The sequence below is a fragment of the Anabrus simplex genome, chromosome 7 (genome assembly GCF_040414725.1).
Source record: "Anabrus simplex isolate iqAnaSimp1 chromosome 7, ASM4041472v1, whole genome shotgun sequence".
Lineage (NCBI taxonomy): Eukaryota > Metazoa > Arthropoda > Insecta > Orthoptera > Tettigoniidae > Anabrus > Anabrus simplex.
The window spans coordinates 263,458,389-263,482,920 of NC_090271.1; the positions used below are offsets into that span (position 1 = coordinate 263,458,389).

General features: G+C 37.6%; 1 protein-coding gene across 3 annotated transcripts in view; it reads right to left on the minus strand.

Annotated features, from left to right (window-relative positions):
* Window positions 1-24,532, minus strand: part of Dp (transcription factor Dp) — a 311,515-nt gene that overhangs the window by 14,095 nt on the left and 272,888 nt on the right. For all 3 annotated transcript variants that reach the window (XM_067151669.2, XM_067151668.2, XM_067151670.2), the window contains 2 exons: window positions 20,494-20,642; window positions 20,322-20,404 (listed from right to left, as the gene is read on the minus strand). In XM_067151669.2, coding sequence (XP_067007770.1) covers window positions 20,322-20,404; window positions 20,494-20,642 — 232 coding nt within the window. The remainder of the gene's footprint in view (window positions 1-20,321; window positions 20,405-20,493; window positions 20,643-24,532) is intronic.

Sequence of the window (24,532 nt, forward strand, 5' to 3'; positions counted from 1 at the left end):
TTTAAAGTTGGAGGAGAATGTGCATCATGTCTGTACTGCCTCTAACAAGAAAAACAGGTCTACTTAATATTGCATTTAAGAAAAGACTAGGTAAACAATTGGTAAGGAATGTGCCACCTGGGTGACAGCCTAAATGCAGATCATTGATGACTGACTACTACGGAAGCTACTGTCATGCTGTTAGACCTTTGCTCATCATACTGTGCATATACCACCAGGCTACATGCTCACTGAAAATGTAAACATGAAATTTCACTGTGTTGTGCATCAGCTCAGTCCACATCATGCACATGGCGCAGCAGAACAGGTTTTCCTCTCTCTTTCTCTTTGGCAAGCTGTAAGCCAGAGAATTCCACGTGTTTAACAAGAAATGCAGAGAACAATGGTGCAGTTACCAAATGTACAGTATGCTGATATTAATTACGTGTATAGTTTGTGTGATGGAAATGTAGAAGGCGTAAGAAAGCATGAATGTAGATTTCTGAATAGATGGCAACCTCACAGACTGTCTTCGAGACAGTGCACCACAACGTATGAGAAAACTGTTGAAATGCTTGGGATAGCTAGCTAGCCACAAAATGTCCTTAGCTCCGTACATTTCAATAAAATGCAGTGTGTTTTGCTCGGTCCACTCCATGTTTACTGATCAAGCAGACAAAGGCGAATGTTGTGTTATGCGCCGAGGTCCTGTCTACGTCCAAGCTTGCTGTAACTTCCGCGTGCGCAGCTCCTTGATGCGACGCGGGAAAACCGACAAGCAGTGGATCGCAGCGAACCTTGTTCCGTATCGTTCATACTGCGGGCTAAGGTTGCGCGACAAAGTTACGCAGTACCATCCAGGCAGGAGCGCGACGCAGTTGCATTACGATGTTCTGTTGCAAGTCTGGACGCGCCTTAAGAATTTGAGATGAGGAGATGGATATTGTAGACAACTTCCACTATTTAGGTAGTGTTCTGTCATCAGACAATACCATACATCAAGATTTGTAACAGAATACAGAAAGTTTCCAAATTCTATCACGCTGTATGTCAAATACTCTGGGATGAAACATTTCCGTTAGTTTCCAAGATCAGCTTGTACAAAATATACTTAGTACCTATATTGACGTATGGCCTGGAAGCAGCAACACTTACTGGACCAACAAAGAGTCTTCTTAGGCAACAGAAATGAAGTTCATTCTTGTCTACAAGAAACAAAAATGGATAAATAAGGAATGTGGATATCCGACAACAGCTTGGATTGGCAAGAAGCTTGCTGGAGACTCTAGAAGTGAAGAGATTGCAATGATATGGTCACATGGAAAGAATGAACCCTCACAGGACTCCTCGAACATACTTTGACCACAACGTTCCTGGGAAGAGACCGAGAGGGAGACCTCGTGATGTTTGGGAAAAACAAATAATGTAGGACCTTGAAATTAGAGATGTGACCTGGTGTCGCATACATTAGCAGCATCTGTGGATGGATAGAACAAACTGGAGGTGGCTCGTACACAACTGCACCCGGCTTGCCGGAGCGAAGAAATGATGATGATGTAACATAAGGACTAGAAACGCTGGTAACTAATAAGAGACAAGATAGTAAGATCCAAGCTGTAGAACAGAAATTTTTAAGAACATTAAAGACAAGAGATAGAATCCAAAATATTAAAATCAGAGAAGAGCTACATATAGAACTGTTAGTACAGAACATTCAGAAAGCAAGACTGAGATGGTTCGGACATGTAAAAAGAATGGGAAAGGAACGGGTAGCAAGAAGGGAATTACAAAGGGAAGGGAAAGAGACCAGTTGAAAGACCGAGAAGAAGGTGATGGATCAGATTTGGAAGGACATTAGAGAAGCTGGATTGGATGTGGCGGAAGTAATGGAGCAGGAAAAGTGGAAGGAGAGAAAGGAGCAGAGGAGGCTTGTAAACCACACCCGGGTTACTGGAGCGAAACGATGATGATGATGATGATGACTAACAACGAAGGAAGACAACCAGGTATACGTACCAACATAGTTGGGGATGTGTGGGATCTGGTAAATGCAGCAAGGATGAAGATTAAGGAAGCAGAGATTTTTATAATTGGAATACTGTGTAGGAGGGATACTGACTGGAAGGTGATTGGGGATTTAAATGAGACGACGGAGTGGGTATGTGGGATACTGGGAGTGAGATATCTAGATCCTAATGGGTGGGTAGGAGATAGGGATCTGCACTCAGATGGCCTTCGCTTAAACCACAGTGGTACATGTAAGTTAAGAAATTTGTATAGAAGGGTTACACGGAGGTACATTCAGGGAACCGGGGTGGCCTATTGAGCGGTGACAAGGGAACAGGGAACTGGAAGTCAAGTAGGGATGATATAAAAATGTTAGTGCTGAACTGTAGAAGAATCGTAAAGGAATAGAATTAAGTAATTTAACAGATATACACTTACCAGATATTGTAATATGAGTTGAATCATGGCTGAGAAATGATATAATGGATGCAGAAATTTTCACACGGAACTGGAGTGTGTATCGTAGAGATAGGATAGGAATGGTAGGAGGGGGAGTATTCGTTCTCGTGAAAGGAGAATTCGTAAGCTACGAAAAAGTTGACAAACATGAAATTCTAGGTGTAGAGGGAACTTTATGTCTTTGGAGTGTACATACCGGGAAAGGGTAGTGCTGACGCTGATTCAGAATTATTTGAGAAGATAATCAGCTATGTAGGAAACGATAAGGAAAGGAACGTGTTTGTAGTGGGCGATCTCAATTTACCAAATGTCAATTGGGAAGGTAATGCCAACGACAGGAAGCATGACCAACAAATGGCAAATAAGTTAATATGGGAAGGGCATCCGATTCAGAAAAGTGATGGAACCAACAAGACGGAAGAATATTCTGGATGTGGTGCTGATAAAACCAGATGAACTCTATAGAGAAACCAAAGTAATAAGATGGTATTAGTGATCATGAAGCTGTTTCTGCGGTAGTTAAAAATAAATGTGAAAGAAAGGAAGGTATTAAAATTAGGACTATTAGGCACTACCATATGGCCGATAAAACAGGTATATGGGAGTTTTTAGAAAGTAACTATGATTGGTGGAAAATGGTAAATAAAAATGTAAACAGACTCTGGGATGGGTTTAAAGTAATTGTTGAGGAATGTTTGTACCTTTAAAGGTGGTAACGAACGGTAAAGATCCACTATATTATAACAGAGAAGTAAAGAGACTAAGAAGGAAGTGCAGGTTGGAAAGAAATAAGTGTTATAAATGGCTGTGGAAGTAAGGAGAAATTGAAGGAACTTACTAGGAAATTGAATCTAGCAAAGAAGTCAGCTAAGGATAACATGATGGCAAGCATAATTGGTGGTCATAAAAATTTTAGTAAAAAATGGAATAGTATGTATAGGTACTTTAAGGCAGAAACAGGTTCCAAGAAGGACATTCCAGCAATTACTAATGAACAAGGGGAGTGTGTATGTGAGGATCTTCAAAAGGCAGAAGTATTCAGTCAGCAGTACGTAAAGATTGTTGGTTACAAGGATAATGTCCAGATAGAGGAGGTGGCTAATACTAAAGAAGTATTACAATTTACCTATGAGAACAATGACATTTACAGTAAGATACAAAAGTTGAAAACCAGAAAAGCAGCTGGAGCTGATAAGGTTTCGGGGGATATATTAAAAACAATGGGTTGAGATATAGTACCATATCTGAAGTACTTATTTGATTATTATTTGCATGAAGGAGCTATACCAAATGAATGGAGAGTTGCTATAGTTGCCCCTGTGTATAAAGGCAAGGGTGATAGACATAACGCTGAAAATTACATGCCTGTCAGTTTCACATGCATTGCATGTAAACTTCGGAAAGCATTCTTTCTGATTATATTAGACATGTTTGCAAAATTAATAACTGGTTTGATAGAAGGCAGTCTGGGTTTAGGAAAGGTTATTCCCTTGAAGCTCAACTTTTAGAATTCCACCACGATATAGCAGATATCCTGGATTCAGGAGGTCAAATGGACTGTATCACGATTGATCTATCTAAGGCATTTGATGGGGTAGATCATGGTAGACTACTGGCAAAAATGAGTGCAACTGGACTTGACAAAAGAGTGACAGAATGGGAGGCTTTATTTCTAGAAAATAGATCTCAGAGAATTAGAGTAGGCGAAGCTTTATCTGACCCTGTATTAAAATTAAGAGGGGAATTCCTCAAGGCAGTATTATTGGACCTTTATGTTTTATATATATATATATATCAATGATATGAGTAAAGAAGTGGAATCTGATATAACGCTTTTTGCAGATGATGTTATTCAGTACAGAGTAACAAATAAGTTGCAAGATTTTGAGCAACTGCAATATGACCTTGATAATGTTGTGAGATGGAAAGTAGGCAATGGTATGATGATAAACGGGGTTAAAAGTCAGGTTGTGAGTTTCACAAATAGGTTAAAGTCCTCTCTGTTTTAATTACTGCATTGATGGGGTGAAAGTTCCTTTTGGGGATCATTGTAAGTATCTAGGTGTTAATATAAGGAAAGATCTTCATGGGGGTAATCACATAAACATGACTGTAAATAAAGGGTACAGATCTCTGCACATAGTTATGAGGGTATTTAGGGGTTTTAGTAAGGATGTAAAGGAGAGGGCATTTAAGTCTCTGGTAAGACCCCAACTAGAGTATAGTTCCAGTGTACGGGACCCTCACCAGGATTACTTGATTCAAGAACTAAAAAAAATCCAAAGAAAAGGATCCTGATTTGTTCCGGATGATTTCCGACAAAAGAGTAGCGTTACAAAAATGTTGCAAATTTTGGGCTGGGAAGACTTGAGAGAAAGGAGACGAACTGCTCCATACAACAAACAAGGAAGCATGCTGAACTCGGCGAGTCCCATATTTCTTTACATACAGCCACGAATTTTTCTTGCTTCATCCAAGTAATTTACTCATCTAACTAGCCTTCTTTCTTTGTTTTAGGCTTCACTATCCACACTAAACAGAGAAAACATTAGTCCAACTAAAACCACGTTCAATATACCATTTATTACGTGCCAGTTATAAGCAACCGTTAGAAGACCATGTCAATCACATAGATAACTTGACTTTGATCTACACCTCTACCATCAACAACAAAGAAGTGGACGTTAATCTTACATCAACATTTTAATAAGTACTTCAAGATTTTAACGCTCATATTATCGACTTAACACCGAATGTGACATTATTAACAGTTTTATAATCACAAGTGACTATTACGCTGGCAATGTGTTGTAAAACATCACCATAAATTTTAATTATCCCTCATTTTTAAGTGTGAAATTGCTGTTTACATATACAATATTGTATGTACATTGTTAACTGCAACATGTTACTCGCTCATTTTGCAATTTTAGGCTGAAGATGACACGTGTCGAAACTGGTACCATAAATAAATAACATGGTGTAAAATAATATCTACATATATATTTTGTATTGAATACGTGAAACCTTGATTCAAATTTTAACGCTATAAGTGGTATGTTGCAAGTGATAAATATCATTGTGGTTCCGTACTGAAGATTACTATATTCATTATATTGCTAATTAATTTATTAATTAACCACCTATTGCAATACTTTACAGTCTTATACAATTAGGATTTGATCCTTTTTAAATTATAAAATGTGAGATATGTTTCGCCTTTCATAGAACGCAACTTCAGTCATGTACCTCCTCAAGGTGAAATCAGGCACCTGATTTATAATTAAAGTATAATTATTGAGATTTAATATTAACATACTTAAAATAAGAGCAGTCTAAAAGAAAGATTGAATAACAGCTGTTAGCTGTTGATTAAAAGTTGTGTCAAAGGTAAAAAGTACAGTGCTTATTTATAAAGTTATTTACATAACAAAATAACAGTCTATCGTTTCATTGCAGTTCGTGTTGAGCCCTGTATACATTTTAATTGAATTATTACAATATTGTCCACTGAATATACCAGGAATACATCTGAGATTCTGATAATTACAAAAAGTTAAAATATTTTTTCATTTGACTTTTTTATAAAACTATTTACAATCACTATACATTACAATTTGTCAAAATGTTAGGAAATAAATTCCAGCGAGATGAGAATAGCTAAGTTAGACAATCAGAAATAATGTCATAAAAATGGAAAAATCATCTAGTTGTAGTCTTTGATTCGAGATTTTTGACTTGCAAGAAGTACTTTACGATTTATCATTTGCCATAAACCAACAACTTGATTTGAAAATCTTGACGTATTTACATATTTAAAATAGGAGCAGTCTGAAAGAATTAAATTACTATTTTTGGTATTATTGTGAACAACAATATTATCAGCCGTTGGCTGTTGATTAATAGTTGCATCAAGGGTACATAGTACATTGTTTAGTAGCAGTGGTCCATTTTTAATTTTTAAAATGTAACAGGTTTTTCAATTGTTAGGAAACATATTCCAACAAAATGAGAATATTTAATTGAGATATTCAGAAAGAATGTCGCAGTAAAAAACTGAAAAACCATCTGGTTGAAGTTTTTGGTTTGAGATTTTTTAACCTGCAAAACGATTGATGATATAAAATTTGGTACTTTGTACCTTTGACACAAATTTCAATTAACAGCTAACAGCTATCGTTCGATCTTTCTTTTAGACTGCTCCTATTTTAAGTATGTTAATATTAAATCTCAATATTTATACTTTTTCATGGTGTGGGTTACTGTAGTCATGTCCCAGTTTGGGAACCATGGACAATGGCTGAGTGGCCTAGTAAGTGGTCCTGAGAGTCAGGATAACAGTTGCTACGCAATGGGAGTGGGGATCTCTGACATATTCTGAGTCGTGGCCCTACTTGTGCTCAGGTGGCTAGGACTATACAATCCATCGGTGGTCCATAACTCGTTAGAGGAGAGATCCTCACTTTGACTATATGTAAGAAGAGTAGCATACTGCTTCATGAATTTACCGAGCTCAGAACATTTTAAGCAAGCCTCGGACCTATGGGGGTAACGGAGTCCCACTCCCATTTGACAGGCGAGGGACTCCTTGGAAACAACTTGGCGAACGAAATGGAATTCGATGGGGAGCTATCAATATTAATGGGGCTTATGGAAGAAAGAAAGTAGAACTGGCTGAGTAAGCAAAGAGGATGCATCTGGATGTGCTAGGAGTAAGTGATATTCGGGTAAGGGGAGGTAATGAGGAAGAGATAGGAGATTATAAAGTGTACTTGACTGGTGTTAGAAAGGGAAGGGCAGAGTCTGGGGTAGGGCTCTTTATCAGGAATACCATTGCACACAACACAGTTTCTGTTAGGCACGTAAATGAGCAAATGATGTGGGTAGATTTGTCAGTTGGAGGAATTAGGACGAGAATTGTCTCAGTGTATTCACCATGTGAGGGTGCAGATGAGGATGAAGTTGACAAGTTTTATGAAACATTGAGTGATATTGTAGTCAGGGTCAACAGCAAGAATAGAATAGTCCTAATGGGCGATTTCAATGCGAGAGCTGGAAATAGGACTGAAGGATACGAAAGGTTGATTGGTAAATGTGGGGAAGATATGGAAGCTAACTGGACTGGGAAGCATTTGCTGGACTTCTGTGCTAGTATGGGTTTAGCAGTTGTGAATACATTCTTCAAGCATAAGGCTACTTCAAGAGAGTAATAACCACAAAGGGAAATGGAAAAAGCTGTATTCATATATCAGGAATCAAAAAGGAAAGGGAATCCAAATTCCTACAATGGTGGGAGAATGGGGTGAACACTATTTAACAGATACTGAGAAAGCAAACCTATTTAGTAGGGAATTTAGAGATTCAGTAGATGATTGTCAAGAGTTGGAAACCGAAACAGAAGATAGAGAGGGAGAGAGACAGAGGGAAACAAGAAGCTTCTCATTCACAAATGAAGATATTTTCAGAGAAATCCGACTGCTTCAGCAAGGAAAAGCAGCAGGAAGTGATCAAATTACTGGGGAGGTATTAAAGAAAAGGGGGTGGTACATAGTGCCTTATTTAAAATTTCTCTTTGACTATGTTATAAATAATAGTGTAATACCAAAGGAATGGAAGGAATCTATAATAATACCAATTTATAAAGGAAAGGGTGATAAAAGGAAACCAGAGATCTACAGACCAATCAGCCTGACCAGTATAGTTTGTAAAATACTGGAGAGTTCAATATCGAAGTACATCAGAGGGATATGTGATGATAAAAATTGGTTCATGAGGAGCCAGTACGGATTTAGAAAGAAATTTTCTTGTGAGGCATAACTGGTGGGATTTCAGCAGCACATATCAATTGGATTCAGGAGGCCAGTTAGATTGCATAGCCATAGATCTTTCCAAAGCCTTTGATAGAGTGGAACATGGAATATTATTAAAGAAATTGGAGGGAATAGGATTGGACGTAAGGGTTACACGTTGGATAAGAACATTTCTAAATTCAAGGGTTCAGAAAGTCAAAGTAGGAAATAATGTATCTCAGGAAGAGAAAGTTTGGAAGGGAATTGCACAGGGTAGTATAATCGGTCCGTTACTTTTCTTAATATACACAAATGATTTAGGGAACAATATAACATCAAAAATAAGATTGTATGAAGATGACATAATTGTTTATAGGAAAATAAACAACACTGAGGATTGTTCAGAATTACAAAGGGACCTTGAGAGTATCCAACAAAGGGTTGAAGAAAATAATATGAAGGTTAATGGAGGCAAATCAACCGTTACAACTTTTACAAACAGGAGCTTTAAAACTGAATTTGAATATACTTTGGATGAGGTAGTTATCCCAAAAGATGGCAAGTGCAAATACTTACGTATGAGATTTGAAAGTAATTTGCACTGGAAGGGTCATGTTGATGACATTGTTGGGAAAGCATACAGATCGTTACATGTCATAATGAGGCTACTTAAAGGATGCAACAAAGAATTAAAAGAAAAAAGTTACTTAAGTATGGTTCGTCCATTATTGGAATATGCAAACAGTGTTTGGGATCCTCACCAAGAATACCTAATAAAAAAAATAGATAGTGTGCAGAGGAAAGCAGCAAGATTTGTAACAGGGAATTTCAGGAGAAAGAGTAGTGTATCAGAAATGTTAAAGGAACTTGGGTGGGAAACTTTAAGTAAGAGAAGGGAGAAAACTAGACTTATAGGATTATATAGAGCCTATACAAGAGAAGAAGCATGGGGAGATATCCGTGAGAGGCTTCAGTTGGAAAATAATTATATCGGCAGGACTGACCACAAATATAAAATTAGAAGGAATTTTAGCAGAAGCGATTGGGGTAAATTTTCATTCATTGGGAAGGGTGTGAAGGAGTGGTACTGTTTGATCCTTTTCCAAGATCTATACAGATATTCAAGAAGAGAATAAACAGCAACAGAGAAAATAAATGAAGTGTTGGAGGGCATTCGACCAGTGCAGGTTATTGTAAATAAAAGATGTGTGTGAATAAATTAATTCCATCCCCTGGTCTAAGGAGTTTGGACAGCCAAAGTAGGGGACTGCCTGTAGGGGTGAAGTACAGTGGGGACTTCGAGGGCCCAGGGACCGCTACGGTAGCTGTGAAGGCCCTTCAGGAACTCTGAAAAGTGGTGGCAAAAGAGGCTCTGGTTAAGACGCAGCAGGTCGTTATGCTACTTAGGTTCCAAAACGGGTAAAAAAAAAAAAAAAAAAGTAAATAAGTAAATAAATGCAATGTAAATATTAATCTTATACCAGTTGTACAGTATCATTTGAAGTAATTCCACATACTGTATATCAGTTGACTATATTTGTAACTAGTACAGGAGATATAAGTAGAATTTTGTAAACAATATAAATTTATTAAGGATGAGCTGTGTTTAATGGAAAACATTTTTAGCGTAAATTGTATAATATTGTATTATAGGAAAATTTTCTTCTCTTGTTAATTTAATATTTAGTGCTTGACAATAACGTATTTTAGTGTACCATTTGCCACCGAGGTAGACACCTCATTTGCAAATAAAGAGATTTTTTGATTTGATTTTTGATGTAAAGTTTGAGCGAGGTGGTTATCATTTCTCTATATGCACTTGAAATAGGTTTTCATGATACATATACGTCAGGTTAGGTAATGCCGTTTGAAGAAGAAAACGGAAATGTTTGCCACAGAAGCCTCTGGAGTGATCCTTTAATTTTTTCAGAATGACATTAAACATACACGTTCACGTAGAATCGGATTTAGAAAAATAGCAAACAAGTAAGCCATAGTGTGGATATCATCTGCAAAAACGCCAAGTTTTGAAGAAACTGATTGCAGTTACATACCGATTTTTATGTGTATGGGGTTCTTCCAGAATTTTACAAAGATCTCATAACGACAATCTGCTATAGCGAATAAATTTTTCACCGTTACCTATCTCGCTATAATGGATTTCTAGCGTATTTGATAAATTGAAATTTTCTACATGCACTCCTAGTTATTGATCATTAACAATATATATTACTCCACAAAATTTGTACTGAACATTTCAGTGTGAGAACAGCTACTTTTGGGTTTAATAGCTTAGAGAAAGTAGCTTAAAGAATGTCACTTACAGAAATTTAGAAATTTTCTTGGAATAGTTCCACGGCGGCCGATCATTAGGCCAAAGTCAGACTTTCTCCAATGAGTATTTCTTTTTGAAATATGCTGCTGTTGGTTCATATATCATTTTCATCTCATGGTCAACTTCTTGTAGCTGCCACGAACCTACTACGTTGGCGTAGCAGGGGGAGAGGTGATACTCCCACGTGGCGCGTCCCAGGTGGCGATTGATTACTATGAAACACGACTTGTTTTTCTTGTCAACTATAATAATGTTTGCTCTTCCTGTACTCCTGTTAGCAATGTGGCAATTACAGTTACACTGTAGAAGTGTAACAAACCACACCCTTCTACTGTATGTTCAACAGTGAAGAGGTTCAGAGAGCTCTGTTCGTTAACTAGGAGACCTGAATCAGGAAAGAGCAGGCCAACTTCTGTGAGAGATTCTTGGCTTATTAACCTTCAGATCTTATATGATAACTGTAATACAGCCAATGAAGTGAGAAATTGGTTCAGAGTTCAAAATTCGTACCGGCCTACTTTTAGAAATAAAAAATAGTAAGTTTTTTAATTCTTGAATTTCATCATATATAGCGCCACAGTCTAGGAGAAAAAAGGACAGGATAGGAGGCATACATATCTACAGTTACAATGAGAATTTAGCATTAAATTTAAAATCTTAACCTAAGAAAACATAAAAACCGTTACAAGAAAATGTACCTAATCATTCTCATTTATGACACATACACACAAATAATAATATTTAAATCACACCAACACATGCAACAAAATGCATAATATTTCCCTTTATTAGACTATGAAATGAACGGAAATTTAATTTTATAGGTATCTCTGAGCACTTTGAGATAACGTTTGCTGTGTTTGTTAGCCATAACGTGAAGAGAAAATACCAGAAACTGTCACCAACACAACTCCCTGAAATAAAGTAAAACCTGCCTTAACGGACACCTCTCAATGGCGATTTTCTAAGTCTATAATTAAATACCATGTTGTGTATGAGTAATTTGCCCCTCTAATATGGACACCCTTTATTACGGATGCGGACACACCATAGCCACGAGAAACTCCAATTAAACCTCTCCTAACGGGCACTTTCTTTTTTAAAAAATATGTCCTGTACAGTATGTATTCGATTACTTTTTGCACAGGCAGTACTTCCAAGAATCACAGACACTGTACTTTTGGTCGAAGCTGTACACATTCTTGGAAGGCAACACTAAGCTACGCTATCACTTCCGGAAGTTGTGTGATCTGATATGCTTGACAGCGCTGGAATTCATACCTTCACTGTCAAGTTACTTTTCACTGACTCGTGGGCTTTTGATGTGTTCAGTTTTAGGTTAGTAAGTTGGTGTAAACATGGCTCCAAGGAGGTTTTTAACTCAAAAAAAAAAAAAAGTAGGCATAATAGACTCTTATAAACGTGAGAAGTGTGGTGTGCGTAAACTGCCAGAAGTGTTCAAGATTGGAAAGATTCAGGCAGCTGAAATTGTGAAAAAGCAAGAGGAACTTGTGAAAGAATGGCACTTAAATGGGAATGAGCAGCGCATTAAACTGTTTCAAAGCGATAGTGGAGCTCTTATTGACAAGGCAACGCTAGAGTGGTTCGCTAAAAATAAGAAGTCAGAATGTCCCTGTGTCAGGACCAATGATACAAGCAAAAGCGTTAGAATTTGCGGCAGAATTAGGTATTGGAGATTTCGAAGCCCCGAACGACTAGCTAGAAAGATACAGAAAGCAACATGGTACCAACTTCAGAGCGATTTGCGGAGAACCATCCATTGTTAATATGGAGATGGTTGAAAACTGGCAAGGAAAAAAACCTTCAATCATAGACAGGTCTGCTCCGGAAAATATTTTGAATGCCGATGAAACTGGATTATTTTTCCGCGCTTTACCAGACAAAATCTGTGTTTCAAAGGAAATCGTTGTGCTGGTGGAAAAGTTGCGAAAGAACATCTTACGGTCTTGTTATGTGCAAGTATGAGTGGAGAACGGGAGAAGCCCCTTATGACAGGAAAAGCTGCAAAACTAAGATGTTTTAAGAATATGGACGTTATGAAGTTTGACATTGAATGGAAAGCGAATAGGAAAGCATGGGTGACCAGAGATATAATGATAGAGTGGCTAGGACAATTGGACAGAAAAATGATACACCAGCAGCGAAAAGAGTTATTAATCCTCGATAATGCAGCATCGCATCCGGATACAATTAAGTTGCAAAATGTGAAGACAGTCCTTTTCCCACCAAATGTAACATCAGTTTCTCAGCCACTTGACCAAGGAATGATCCAGAACTTCAAGGTTATGTACAGACAGTGATGAAGCACAAAGTATCAGAACTTAGCGGGAATGAAGTAACCCTTCGAACACTGACAAAGGGACAATGTTCTCCAAGCAATTTCATGGATAACCAATGCATGGAAAAACGTTACAGCCTCAACAATTTGCAACTGCTTTCTGAAAGCTGGATTTCCCGCTAGTGGTGGACATCCCAAAATAGAATCGGATACCCTTCCTGACAGCATGGAAACAACACAACAGTTTATTAATGCAGCAGGTTACAGTGTACAAGTGAACACCTATATCAAAACTGATTCAGATATTCCAACAGTGTGTGAGAGTGGAGACACGAAAATGATTCTTCAGTCAATCCAAGGAAAGGACAAAAATGAAGATTCTAACGAAAGCGGGAGTGAAGGTGATGCTAGACGACTTTGAAGAAAATATGGAAATTAATGTGCTGCCAATAACCTCGTACAGTGAGGCTCTCAGCTTTGTTAAGCGACTGAAAGAAATCTATTATAAACAAAACGATGAAAAAGGTGTAAATTTGACCCAGGATTTAATTGAACATAGTGAAAATATCATTGCTAAACTGAAATGGACAAAACAAACGAACATTAAGGATTTTTTCAAGTGCTAATGTTTTACTGTACTGTGCTAGAGATTGCTACATCTACATATTGATTTAAAGTTTCAAAAACTCTTATGTTCTTAATTTTAACATGGTGAACGGTAATAGTGTACAGTGTGCTCAATAGAGGTTTCCACAGAAGTGTTTTTGTCTCTTTAATACAGTACGACGCAGCTGCAGCAGCCCATCTACAACTTTCTCATGCGAGTACAGTGCAGTACAGTAGAACCTCGATTATACGTTCCAGGAAGCTACGTTTTCCTGTATTATCCGTTTAAATTACGTGGTCCTGCGAGCATCCTAATTAAATCACGTTGTAAAAATCCTGCATTATCCGTTCCTCGAAGAAACAATTTCCCGTATCAACCGCTCAGAAATTTCAGTCCCATCAACGCTAAATCTTCGATCACGCGTTTTTCAAGAAACTGTATCTCACGAAAGGGCGGCAACAACATACTTGCGGATCTTGGTGTTAACGTCCAGTCATAGCAGTAATTTGAGGAAGAGCGATCGGTGGTGAACTTGCATAAGGGACCATCTTAGCATCGCATTGAGGTGGTATTGTTTAGAGAATCGAAATCACAAAGCAGAGTGTGTCCACAATAATTGGAAGGAGACAGAGCGCATTTCGACTGCACTACTTGAAGACGGAACGAGTTTCGTCAAATGTTCGTACCGGTACTTGCAAAGCATCTACATTATGTCCAGGGTTAGATGTTTACTCCCCCCCCCCCCCCCGAGTGTATCGCCGAATAGGTTTTCGGCACTTCCCTCCGGGCACTGTATAGTCACTGAGCTTTCAGGCAGGAATCTAAACTGCTCCTTCTTAAGTAACATAAATTTAGTATTTTAATATTATCGCATACGATTACGTTATCGAGACCTGAACAGATGTTTCACCTTACATACATAAAGCCATGGGAGGTTTTAGGATTGCCTTTTACTGTTTAGGTCCTAATGTAAGACTAGGAATTTCACGTTATTGTGTTAAAACCGGTCGTTTTATTTGCGCACGTTACATGTAAAAACCTTTGCATCAATTCGCACTTGTACCGACTTGGACAGCGAGGGCGTTTTCCAGCTGAGGTCAAGGTCACGAATAATCGTAAATTCGGAAGTTTTGACGATATTTTTTATTTTTCCAATTTAATCGTGATTAGTGACGGACATTATTGAATATAATGCATTCGAAAACTTGAGGATCGATACTTAATTTCGAAATAATATTCTCGAGTTCAACATAACCTTTAAAAGTCGATGTAGGCCGTAGGCCTAATTAGCGCGGCACATTTCCACAAACTGACTACGAATAGTATACCGGTGACCAAATTACAATGGGAGATTTAAAGAAAAAGGGATTTCGCCATCATGTTGGACGATTTTGTATCCAATGTGCTTTATTTTATTAGATTACAGAATTAAAAAATACTTGTGGTCGATTGTTTGGCTTAATGTTATTAGGTTTTTCGAACAGTTTGACCGATTAAAGTTGCTGAACTGAAAGAAGTTTCCCCGGTAAAACTGAATGTAAAGTTTCGAGACTTTTAAGTCGCGTACCGGTAATTAATGTTTGAAGCCATCCCCGCGGTCGAACTTGCCTGCCTCTCACCCGGAGGACCCGGGTTCGATTCCCAGCCAGGTCAGACACTTTTACCTGGATATGAGGGCTGGTTCCAGGTTCACTCATTCTACGATTACCTTTAATTGAGGCGCTATTTAATGGTGAGATGGCGATCCCGGTCTAGAAAGGTAGGAATAACGGCCGAGAGGATTCGTCACACTGACCATGCGTCACCTCGTAATCTGCAGGCGTTCGGACCGAGCAGCGGTCGCTTGGTACATTGGGGCTATAGTTTGGTTTAGGGGTGTTTGTAAGATTTTCAGTATACATATTTTTTTTTGTTTTTTATGATGTTTAGCCAAATTGTTCATGGTTCATTCATTCCCGGATTTTCTGTTTTCCCATGTTGTACGTTCTTTTTCGGTGGTCCCTCCAAAAACGGAGAATCGAGGTTCCACTGTATATTATACAATACTGTATACAATTAAAGGTACATTCGCGAGAGTTGTTAACACATGCAATACATGGGTTATTGTGTTCCAGCTTATGTTTAATGTTACTGGTTTCATAACCTCTCCCGGGCGGTCACTCCTTCATAACGACATTTTTTCGGTCCCGGAAGTGTCTGTTATAGAGAGGTTTTACTGTGCATGCAAACATTAAAATTATGAATGAACACAAATACACAGAAATAGGCAAAACTACCACATACTAAACAGATCAATGTATCTATACATCATTAACATACGACTGACAGAGGGACAAAAGCACAGAACCGCAAGAAGAAAAACGTGGTCTACAACTCCAATGCAACTACGTGCAGAAACGATGTTAACAGTGCATGAACCACGCAAAAACAAACTTATTCTTTGGTCTCGACTAACTAAGTTGCTAGCGCACGCTAGTGTCTCTTGCTTGTAGGATGATTTTCATCCCGAATCCCCAGCTGTAAAGCACACATACTGCTGTGGTAAGCGGAAAACACGATACACGAAGGCGAAGGACGATACGCTCACGAAATAAAGCATAAAAAAATACGCTTGAAAATGAGATTGGTAAATTACACAAGCACATAAGAATTTATCCGTTATCCTAGGGGAAGATTATGGACCGTACTGGAGGTTATATTGGTCAAAAATAGGAAGAAGTAAGAATAAATTGCAAAATCAAAAGAAGAGTTAGAAAATGGAAAGTTTCTGGGTAAATCTGTAGGGTTGGCAGGCATGAAAATGTGAATGCAGGTGACTAGATTGTGAGGAGGTTAGAAGAAGCAAATCTCTCTTCAAAAAGAGCTGCCAAGGGACCACTGATCACAAGACAGCATTGGATAGATTGTCTTAATTTTTCGCAGGAGTGGACAATGGAGCTGTGGGGGTCTGTGCTCTGCTCAAACTAGTCTTTTTTTGTCCTCAGATCTCCCAACAGAACAGAAAGAGTTTGGAGGAGACCAACAGAGCGATATTCTCTTCACAGTTTTTCTTCAAGAATGTCATTACATTAAACTCTCGATTTACTGTAATCGGATCAACCACGTTGCGGCTTAACCGCGATAATTAAATTGAAATAATAAATAAAGTAGTTCAACCTGTTCAATACAAATAAGAAATGTAGTGTTACATTCCTATTTAATTGTAAGCGGAAGCGGTACCGGTTTCGACCCCAATCCGGGTCATCATCAACCGAATAAAATGCAAAAAACAATGCATAGGTAAGAAAGAAATTAAAGAACCAGTCCCCAAAAAAAACAGTTGCAGAGGCAATATAAAACATCGGGGAAAGGCATTGTAAAATCCAGAAGAAGTAGAACGAAAGTCACTTAAAAGCAAGGCGCAATCTTCTGAACAGCAGCATAGCACATGCAAAGTTCAGCACTGTCTCAAAATGTTTACGAGAAGCGGAGAACAGTTAAGTGAGCCAGCTTGCATACACTATCAGGTGCGAAGTCACAACACAATCCAACAAATATGAAGATCCAAAATCGTGCAAGCCGAAGACGAGTCGCTCGATTGAAGTAAATTGCCCGCTCCCGAAGATCAGCGCAACATATTCAACGTCCGGCCCCGTGCTTTCAAACGCCGACGGAACTCTATGAATAGCTTAATGATCCAGTATTCGTTTCGGTCGCGAAAATGTACATATATATATAATACAATTCAATATAATTGAAATATGTAACTAGGATCTTGTAGATTGTTTAGAACAGTTGACGTAAAAAACAATTGTGAAGAGAAAAATGGTAAAAACCGCAATACCGGAAACAAATGAAAAACGTATATGCACAGTGCGCTATTTCTTGAAGATTAGAATTCAGGTCGTAATTGAAGTAGTCAAAATCAGCGCAAGGCACGAGTAAAGTCCTTTTCAATATTGGTGAAATTATGCTTGGAGTCTTGTATGTGTTGTCCTATAGCGGAGAATCTGTTGTATTTAATGGCGTTGATATGTTCGGTGTATCTGATGTTAAAGTTGCGGCCAATTTGTCTGATGTATGAGGAGCTGCAGTTGTTACATTTGAATCTGTATACTCCAGATTTAGAAAAAGCATTAGATTTATTTAGTGATTTAGAGTTGTGTAATAAATCAAGATTTCTGTCATTGGTTCTAAAAGAAATTTTCATGTTGTGTTTTTTAAGAACATTAGTTATTTTATAAGCATCTTGAGTGAAAGTGAAAAATGCAGTGGGTTTGGTTTTGTCTTTTGATAACTTAGTTTTAGGACGGTGTTTGAATTTGTTGATGATACGGTTTATGAAAGAGTTGTTAAAGCCATTAAATTTAGCAATATTACAGATGGTGTTCAATTCGTTATTTAAATCTTTTTTAGACATAGGGGTGTTGAAGGCACGAAAAATTAGGCTGTTATAAGTAGCACGTTTATGTGCTTGAGGGTGTGAAGAATCTTGCCGTATTGTGGTTGCTGTTTGGGTTGGTTTTCTAAAAATTTTGTAAGTTAAAGAAGAAGGATGTCTAGTTATAGTTAAGTCTAGAAAATTAAGAGTTTTGTTGTGTTCTGATTCAAGGGTGAATTTAATGCTAGAGTCAATGTTGTTGAGAAGAAGTAGTGTAGAGGCTGCGTTGGTTGATTCCTCATTTAAGATTGCTAATGTGTCATCAACATATCTGGCCCAAAAGAGGATATTAGAGAAATAATAATAATAATAATAATAATAATAATAATAATAATAATAATAATAATAATAATAATAATAATAATAATAGTATTAATTTTTGTGTTTTCTAAGAAATCGAGGTATATTTCAGCTAGAATGCCTGAAGCTGGTGAGTCCATAGCTAAACCATCTTGTTGGTAAATGGTGTTTATCAAAGGTGAAATAATTATTGTTGGGAACCAATTTTAAGATTGACATGAAGTCTTGAATTTCTAGTTTACTCAGATTACTGAATTTAAGTTGTTGTTTATTATGGGGAATAATGTGGAAATTGGAATACTAGGATACATGTTTACGACGTCAAAAGAATGGAGAGAAAAATTTGGTTGGATGTCAAAGTTCTTTAATTTGTCGATATTAAGCTATTCATCGAGTTCCGTCAGCGTTTGAAAGCACAGTGCTGGACGTTGAATATGTTGCGCTGATCTTTGGGAGCGGGCAATTTACTTCAATCGAGCGACTCATCTTCGGCTTCTGCACGATTTTGGATCTTCATATTTGTTGGATTGTGTTGTGATTTCGCGCCTGATAGTGTAACTGTTCTCCGCTTCTCGTAAACATTTTGAGACAGTGTCAAACGTTGCGTGTGCTATGCTGCTGTTCAGAAGACTGCGCCTTGCTTCTTTTAAGTGACTTACCTTCTATTTCTTCCGAATCTTACAGTGCCTATCGCTGATGTTTTATATTGCCTCTTCAACTGTTTTTGCGGGGGACTCGTTCTTTAATTTCTCTCTTACTTATGCATTGTTTTTTGCGTTTTATTCGGCTGATGATGACCTGGATTGGGGTCGAAACCGGTACCGCTTCCGCTTATAATTAAATAGGAAAGTAACACTACATTTCTTATTTATTTGTACTGAATAGGTTGAACTACCTTATTTATTATTTCAATGTACAGCTCAATACGGAACATCATGAAATTTTTAATCTTTAACCGCGATATAAAAATTCTAAAAATGCACGAGTGGTAGGAGTTACATTAATACAGAATTACAACGGGTCAGGATAATATTGCCAGGATGATACTCATCACCGAAAAACTTGTTTCGAAAAAATTGAGAAGCAAAATAAAGAAAAAGTGTTTTTCAGTACAGAAGCAGAAAATCATGACTGATCATTTTCAGAAAGAGTAAAGCTAGGTAGTCTGAATATTCTCCTTTGCCTTATTAGTTTCAACGAAAAGTGCCGTTTATGTTTCCATTTATTAATTGTGCTAAGTGCTACTTTTACTGCAACGTATTGGGTAAGTTAATAAAAAACAATACAGTAGCATCATTTTTACTGTATTTTCAGTATGTCTGTTCTATTTTTTACTTGTTGTGGGTTAACCGTGATTTTACTTATCCGGAAAGCCTTAACCCTACATTATACGTGTTAATCTAGAGTTGAGTGTAGGGTATATGGATTCTCGGTGTGAGCAGGAATTCCTCTGGCCTGCTTGGACAGAGCTGGTCTTCATTGAGAATCAAAGTCTTACAGCCCACAGATACATTGAGAAGTCACTATTAACCACACTGTGCCCTATGCCCCCCATTTATTGAGGACAGATTCGTACTAATGCATGATAATGCAAAACCTCAGGTGACTGAATATGAGACAGATATCGCAGGCATCATTAGGGGGTCCCTGAACAGTTCAGGAAGAGATTAACAAGATAGGTTGCAACAACTGCTTCTGAGGATGTGTTGAATCATAACAGCATGTTACCATGTGGGAAAAGTAACCCTAAAAGTGCCAAAAGAATGTGTTAGAAGCTGATATTTTAAATTGAAAATCCTTTGAATTCTGTACTACTTTAATCAAAATTCAGCTTTTAAAGCTTTTAAATGGGGAACACTACATGTGAAGAGAGCATTTGTTCAATAGATTGTGTAACAAAATAAATATACTTTTACTACGTTAGTGAATAACATAAAACTTTACCAAAAAAGTTGAAGTGTTGGGTTTCTTTTGCTGGTCAGTTTATGATTTTCAGAAATGCAAAGAATAGACTGTTTCAGATCACCCTACTATCATTCCATAGCGAGATAAAATCTCACAGTAAATAAAGAACGAAAATTCACGTTCAAGTACAATGTCTATACATAACATTTGAAATATACTACCTAGAACCATGCCCATCCTCTTGAGAACTTCGATATCGTCGTGAATTTCAAATTTATCATCAAATTTGAACAGGTACTCCATTCTGAAAATTTAAAAACCAACCATCAGAAAAATATTCAATAAAAATAAAGTAAAAGCAAACTTACAAGAGTAAAAAAAAAAACCTCTTACTTGTCATTCGAAATGCTACAGTCGATAACAGTCTTTTTACTGGTATTGACAATTATAAATGGCAGCTGGATGGCAGAATTTGGAGGTGGCACACCGACTTGTTTTTCCATCTGTCGATTCCGCTCCACCAGATTTTTGAAGGATATTTGCTAAGAAGAAAGAATGTAGCAAACATTACATAGAATACGTCAGGAATAATATAATCTAAAGAAGAATGATGCCTTTTAGTGAATGATACAGTCATTGACATTTTTTATATTGTACTGTGAACCCTAAACTTCATGTGAACTGAAAAACAATGTAGCATACTGTATTACAGTGAAACCTCGTTAGTGTGTTCCTCATTAACACATCTTCCTGTTTAGCACGTCGTAAATTCTAAGTCCTGATTCTCATTGTATTAAATCTATATAAAAATACCTCATTTATCACATCACAAATTTTCGCTACTACCGCTTAGTACGATCACATTTTTCCTAGCCCTGAATGTGTTATTTGTCATCTTTTGTTGAAGGAACATGATTTCTAACTCGGGTAAGGGCCCTTTCCCCTGTTGCATGATAAATGGAAAAGGCCTTGAATTCTTGAACTTCACAGGATAAATTGTACCTTCGGGGAGCAAGCCATTAGCCTCAGATACGCTCAGTTTTGCTTGTCGGTTAGCAGTGAAACCGCAGAATAACACAATGAGCCTGTTTGTGCTTGTATTTTATTATTATTATTATTATTGCATACTAATGTACATAGATGAAGTAAAATGAAAATTCGCACCTATATAGTTACTCTTTGCTATAGTCCACGATCGATCTTTCTCGTTTAGGACACATGGTTATATGGTATCTGTCACAGTGGTTATTACACAATGCACATACACATTCATTGTTTGGTTCATGAAACTTTTTGTTTTTACAAATTTTATGGTGAAAACCATGCACTGCCAATCTTGTAATTACATTTCTAAGTTCTTGATTTTCTTTTACCCATCTCCTGTCGATCATTGCATCTGTGCTATATAAGTCCAGAGGGATTTCTTCGCGCTTCTTCTCTCTTGTCTGGATAAGTTTTGTCGCTTGCTCAGTAGATGGCAGGGATAGTTTGTAACGTAAGTCCTCGATGTAGAAGGTTTCTCTTGCCAATTCGTAAACAAGCCTGGAAGGTGTTGTTCTTGCCACTCCAAGTGCTCTTTTCAGATATCGGGCTTTTACTTTCTCCATTGAGTTTAGGTATGAAAAACATAGGTTTTCCCATATCAATTCTAATCCGTAGGTCAGCATTGGCGATATTTTGGCATTAAATAAGATCATAGCCGTCTGGAGGGATAGACTGGTTATATTCTTTATGTCATATATTCCTCTTATAGCAGCTGTTATTCTTTCCTTTACGTGTATCCTGAATGAATTGCGTGTTGTTTGTAGGGTGATTCCTAGATATTTATAGTAGTTTACTGTCTGCAGTTCTTTCCCTCCTAAAGTCATGTTATCCTCTGTTGCTAATCTTCCACCTTTCCGGAACACAATGTATTTTGTTTTGTTACTATTTATACTGAAGTCATTTTCTTCTGCCCAGTTATGTAAGTCATTTAGTGCTTCTTGTAATTCAAGTCTGTTTGAGGAACCTATGACCATGTCGTCTGCATACATATATAAAGATAATGAATTCGATTTTTCTAAGATCTTCACGATATCTGCGGTGGCGATGTTGAATAGGGTGGGGCTGATGGGATCCCCCTGTAGAACCCCATTTGTCTGCAGGATCTCTCTTGTTATTCCGTCCTTTATTTGTATTCTGTTGTAGGTCAGTATATTTCTTATGGCTGTTGTAACTTCATTTCCTCCGTTTGTCATGGATTCCATTTTTGCTACGAGTTTTGTCCTATTCAACAAATCAAAGGCTTTTGTGTAGTCGATAAAGACTGTTCTGAATTTGCCTTTTGGATGTCTCAGCGCTTGGTCAATGTCATTAAGAAGATTACATATGGCCTGTAAGGTGGACCTTCCTTCTCTAAAGCCAAATTGTTGGTCTGGAATCAATGGATCTATTGTCTCCGTGAGACGTGTATAGATTTTAAAGATGTTATTTTCAAGTGCTATACCACGGTAAGAATTCGGATTATTTGTATCCCCTGATCCCTTGTATAGGACTTTGATTGTCGACTTTCTCCAGCTATCTGGAATTTCTCCTGAGCTGAGGCATTTATTGAATAACTCTGTCCATATTTCAATTAACACTCCTGTTGATTCCTTTAACATCTCATTATAAATACCGTCTGGTCCTGCTGCCTTTTTGTTTTTTGTGTTTTTGATTATTGTTTCAACCTCTTTTGTTGTAATTTGGGAGGTCTTTTCCTCCTCATTCGGTGTCCTACTATCATGTGATTTGTTTGTCTGTCTTTTATTTAACATTCGAGAGAAGTGGCATTCCCAACTTTCCATTTGGATTTCATCTGATGTTCTGGTGACCTTTCTTCTAAGTGCTATGTAGGGGTCCTTGCGTGCTTCATCTGCTTCTCTTAGTGCTTCTTTTTCTATAAATTGTGATTTCTTGCTTTTCAAGAGCATCTTGTATTCCTTTCTCTTCCTAGCATATTCCTCTAAGTCATCTTTTATATTTTTGAGTCTTGCTTTGTGTAGGGCATCTAACGTTTTTCTTCGGTGTTGGTAGCACTCAGTGTCAAACCATGGTTTCGATTTCCTTATTTTGGCTGGTACCGTTGCTGCAGTTATAGCATCTTGAATGGTAGTCATGGTGAGATTGATATCATTGTCTTTTAGGTGTCTTTTCGCGCTTTCTATAGCTTGTGTATTGTTTTGTAGTATTTCTAAGTTTATTTTCCTTGTTGTTTTATGTAAGTCAGGAAGTGTCTTTTCATCTATGTTTTTTACTAGTAGAAATCTGGTATGTATGGGGATATGTTTAGTGAGCGGTGTGTTTAAGGTATTCCATTTCCTTTTTTGGTTTTTAACTATGATGATCTTTCCTCTATAAAAAACTAAGTCTATTGTGCTTGTTCCATTGTAGGCTATATAGGTTATATCTTCGGCCTTATTGATGAGTTTAAAACCTTCCTCCTGTAGAATATTCAGTATAGTTGTTGTTTTGTTATTTGGTTTGTCAATTCTGCAGTTGAAATCTCCTGCAATAATTACGTTTTCTTCTGTTCTCAATTGTGATATAGCCCCTAATACCTGCTCCACTGTATCTTCTATTGACGTACCATATGTAATATACATCCCCACTACTGTAATGTCCGTGGATTTTACGATTGCCATGTTTTCTTCCTTTACTATCTCTTTAATTTTTCCTATAGTGTGTTTGAACATAAGGGATACACCTCCCTCCGGTCTGCCTAAAGCTTTTGGTTTAGCATAAGAGTGTGCTGTGTAGTATCCTGTGATGCCAAAAGGCTCCGTCAAAAAAGTTTCTGTAGCTATTATTACATCTTGTCCTATCCAAATATAATCTGGTGCTGTATTAACAATACTCTTTAACCCTTCCACATTCCAAAGTAGTATATCCAATGTCTTGCCCGTCGTCTTCTGGAATTCTCTCGGAGTCTCGTCTTTATTGCTTACGAAATCGATAAGTGCGGTAGGTTACTCCATTTGGCCAGAATTCTGGGTCAAAGACTATTTCCCGTTCTTCCATAGGTATGCCTATTTTAAACGCTTTGTTTGATCCTCGTGTGGGTAATTGTTCGCATTCGATTACTTTAGTGATACCGTTGTTTGAGAGATGTTCTTTCAGATCTTCTGTGATGTCATCCTTCAGTCTTCCCACGTACACCCATGCTGTCCTGGGTGCTGCTCTTAGTTTTCCTTTTTCTTTGCCTCCTGTGCCTTGTTGGGGGAGTCTTCTTGGTGATTCATATTGTCTTGTATCTCTTCTAGGAGAGGATAACCTGTGTTGGGCTGTTGTTGTAGGTTTTCCGAACTCAATCATACTCCTAGCATTTTCCCTGTTGTTGGTATTCTTATGTTTTGTGCATTCTTCCTCCTTGTTGGTAATAGATTTTCTTTGCTTTAATCCCTCTGGGTCCTGT